At 31.4% G+C, this 3,817-nt stretch overlaps 1 protein-coding gene across 3 annotated transcripts; it reads left to right on the top strand.

Annotated features, from left to right (window-relative positions):
• Positions 1–736: 736 nt before the first annotated feature.
• Positions 737–3,555, top strand: LOC141711507 (glycerophosphodiester phosphodiesterase GDPDL3-like). 3 transcript variants are annotated; one of them, XM_074513983.1, is made up of 7 exons: positions 737–1,235; positions 1,326–1,484; positions 1,575–1,853; positions 1,994–2,127; positions 2,265–2,324; positions 2,502–2,554; positions 3,371–3,555. In XM_074513983.1, exons 2-7 carry the CDS (start codon positions 1,433–1,435, stop codon positions 3,429–3,431), a joined length of 639 nt encoding a protein of 212 aa, XP_074370084.1. In that variant the 5' UTR covers positions 737–1,235; positions 1,326–1,432; the 3' UTR covers positions 3,432–3,555. The 3 variants fall into 3 exon arrangements, with proteins under 3 accessions (XP_074370084.1, XP_074370082.1, XP_074370083.1); XM_074513981.1 differs by having other exon boundaries at positions 738–1,235; positions 1,560–1,853; XM_074513982.1 differs by having other exon boundaries at positions 738–1,235; positions 1,563–1,853.
• The last annotated feature ends 262 nt before the right edge of the window (positions 3,556–3,817 follow it).

The raw sequence follows: 3,817 nt of genomic DNA on the forward strand, positions 1-3,817 counted from the left end.
ATTAAAAAATTTGAAATCCATCTTGCATGTCAGGATTAGAAAATTCCGGTAAAAGTACCCCTCCCAACAACGAGACTGGTTCCCGATTTACTAGATTAATTTTTAAAATGATTTTTTTGACGATCCAACCATACGGATGTTAAGATATATCAATTTTATTCATTAAAAAAAATTATTAAAAAATTTGAAATCCATCTTGCACGTCAGGATTATTAATTCATTTTTTCAATGATCCAACCATACAGATACGAAGATATATTGATTTTAATCATACGAAAAAATTATTAAAAAATTCAAAATAATCTTTTATGTGAGGAAATACTGTATTGAGATATATTGATTGTAATCATAAAAAGAATTATTCATAAAATTTTAAATTTATCTTGTATGATTTTTTGTTGAAAATCGAATAGAAGTGCAACTCAAAAAAATAAGACTATTTCTTGATTAATTAATTAATTTCTTAAAAAATGCTTTTAGGGTCATCTTGCAAAATGTTAATATATATATTAATTTTTGTTATGTAGAAAAATAATTTAAAATTTTCAAATTTGTTTCAAATAATTTTGTATAAAAAATTATGTGAAATTATTTAAAATAAAAATTATTCTATTAATATAAAGTAAAATACAAATAAGTATTTAATTATAATATATAAATAAAAAAATATTTTATGATTTTTTTCATTTTCACACAATTTTTGGTTTCCCCCTTTAATTTTGATTTCCCACTTCCTTCTAATTTTCATTTCCCCCTACTTCTCCCCTTCCCCTTTCTTAGATCTGACCCCTCTTCTTCTCCTCTTCTCCTCTTCTTCTCGTGCTTGTCTCTACTCTTCCATCTCCCTTAACCATCTCCCTCACCCAATCTTGTTTCTCTTTAACAAAATTGCATATGAATTGCATATAAGTTGTTTATCATTTGCAAGGTTAGGTTCTATGATTGTTGTGCTTAATTTACTCCATGGGAACAGCTTCTATTCCCAACTTGCAGATTAATAATTGAATTAAAATCAAAGAGAAAGGCATTCGGGGGAATGAATATGAGTAGTTGTTGTTCCACCACTTATCTGACCACCCCCTTCCTCGTTTTGTTACTTCCTCTCTTTCCAACAAAATCACCATCTCAGTAGCTGAAGTTGAAAATGATGATGTTTTTCACGATTTTATGAAGGATAGAGAGAATGAAGATTTTGTTACTAAGATTATCGATAGTCTCTGGCTCAGGGATGTCAAGTATGTTTCGTCCCCCTTTAATTTTTTAATGCCAATATATATGGGATCATGTTTATGTACTAATCAGGTGAATTGGATTTGTGTTTTTAGGGAATTTTGTTTTTGTTTTAGTGAATGTTTAGGGAATCACATTGCAACTCTTATAGCCTCCAGGGTTCTCTTTTACATTGCAACTCCCACTGCTTCTTTGCTTGTACATGCTTATTACTCATGCTGCTAACACTAGCACTGTGTGGAAAACTTTCAGTGGTACTATTTCTACCCTTCTTTTGGTAGTACAAGTTGCCCTGTGCCTGTCAATTTAGATTTATAATTCTTTGACAGGAGATGCCCCTGTAGCCATCGCACGTGGTGGCTTTTCTGGGATATTTCCTGATTCCAGTATGATCGCGTACAAGTGGGCATTGTTGAAAGGTTTGCCCAATATGATTCTGTGGTGTGACGTGCAACTCACAAGCGATGGAGTGGGGATCTGTTTTCGGGAACTTACTCTTGACAGTGATTCTGACATCTCAAATGTTTTCAACAACAGCAAGAAATCATACATTGTGAATGGTGTCAGTACAACAGGATGGTTTTCAGTGGATTTCACCCTGAGTGCTCTCAGCAATATATCATGTAAGTCAATTTTTTAATTAGTCTTGTTGGAGATTTCATAAGACTTAATCATGGGAAAAAAAGAGTTGCCAATAGTCTTTATTAAAATGATGACAATGATTTTTCTGGATGGTAACAATCTTCCTTGTAAACTTGGACAGTAAGCCAGGGAGTTCCCTTTCGGCCACATGAGTTTGATTCCAGCTCTTTTCAAGTAGTTACTGTTGGAGATTTGGCTGGGCAATTGAATTTGGCTGGGCAGTTGAAGCCACCGGGATTATGGTTAAATATTCAGGTAACCACTAAACTCCCCATCATATTTGATATCAGATTATAAGAGAATACTATCAGATTATATGAGAATACTAAGAATATATTTGTTTTAGGGAATCACATTGCAACTCTTATAGCCTCCAGGGTTCTCTTTTACAGGATGATGGTGGGAAAAAGATCGAGCTTAAGCCTGGGTTTTATATGGAGCATGATGAGAATGTTAGTTATTGCTTTGAATACATGCTGCTACTATAAGTTTATCTGGAATTTACTAATTGCCTCAAATAAAAATGAATTACATGTTCCTCATTACATGTTAAAAATAGTTCTAGCTTATTTAAAAAGTTATATACTCCCACTGCTTCCCTGCTCAAACTAATTCTTTATGCTGTACAGGTCGGGGCCGTTGTCGTTGGATTGGATCGTTATTTTAACTATTACAAAGTCCAGTAAGTTTTCCCCCAGTTTACATTTCTAGTAAAAAGTAATTTTTGCATCTTATTTTATGCCTACAGAGTTCCATTGAAGGGAAGTTATGACAGAAAATTATGTTTTTAGCACAAATACTGCATTTGCCTTACCTGGATCATATGACAAGGGTGACGCTCATCTATTAAAATTTAGGTAGTCTTAGGCTCCATTTGTTTTCGGAAAATACTTGTCCGCAAAATGTTTTTTCTGTGTTTGTTTGACTTTCAGAAAGAAAACTTCAATATTTTCCTGTGTTTGTTTGGTCTTTTGGAAATTAAATATTTTTCAAGAGAGCAAAATTCGTTCAAGAAAAGTGATAAATTTGTGGAAAATGACTTCCCCTTTTCATGACGGGAAAACATGTTCCAAAATGAACATTATCTCAACGTTTTTGATAATTTTTTCGGTAACAGCGAAATAACGGAACATTTTTCCCGAGATTTTTCATATTTCTCAGCCTCTCTTTTAGTTGAAAATAATTAATTATACACAAGAACACACAAACTCTTAGGGTTAGCCATATATTAAAAATATCAAAAATTAATATTCTTTTATTAAGTGAATGTTTCTATATTTATTATAAATTTGTATATTAGATACCCTCCTGGCCATGATATTGCTTGTAGTGGTTGATGTTTATTATCTCTGTAATGCTACTGGCTGTATCTACAAATTGGGTGAAGGCATAATATTGTTAATTATAGGTTTTACTCTTTAATTTTATTTTTTTCTGCCTTCTTTTTAACTGTTCTTGATGTTCTATATATTCTTCTCACATTTAATTCTTGATGCAGAAAACCTTCATGTATATATGATACTTGGAACAAGAACTTGGTGGGCAAGAACAAGAACTAAGACTTGGTGTGCTAATTGGAATGATCATTCCCTTGCTTGTTTGGAAAAATAGACTAAATACCTATGCAAACTATTTATTGTGTACATTAATAAGCATGTTTAGAAATAAATTTTTTAAATTATAGTTGTAATTCTTTTAGAGAACCTTTGTATTGTTGATTTAATTTCAATTGTGAAATAACAATTGGATTACCATAATACCATTTTATTTTAAAATTGGTTTATTTTAAATAATGAGATTAATTTTCTAAAGATTTGTGCACATATTTTAAAATAAAAATAAAAAAACTGTTGTTTAAAAAAGTTCCAACAATGGTTAATATAGAATACCAGTTGTGCCTTATTGATTTTAACAAGTATTGAAAAATGCTGAATAGACTACGAAA

Source organism: Apium graveolens, chromosome 3 (genome assembly GCF_009905375.1).
Source record: "Apium graveolens cultivar Ventura chromosome 3, ASM990537v1, whole genome shotgun sequence".
NCBI lineage: Eukaryota > Viridiplantae > Streptophyta > Magnoliopsida > Apiales > Apiaceae > Apium > Apium graveolens.

Coding starts and splice junctions, on each gene's coding strand:
- LOC141711507 (XM_074513981.1), top strand. CDS start 1,433: ATGCTTATTACTCATGCTGCTAACACTAGCACTGTGTGGAAAACTTTC. Junction 2,325..2,501: donor ATATGGAGCATGATGAGAAT/GTTAGTTATTGC, acceptor TATGCTGTACAG/GTCGGGGCCGTTGTCGTTGG. Junction 2,555..3,370: donor TTTAACTATTACAAAGTCCA/GTAAGTTTTCCC, acceptor TTCTTGATGCAG/AAAACCTTCATGTATATATG.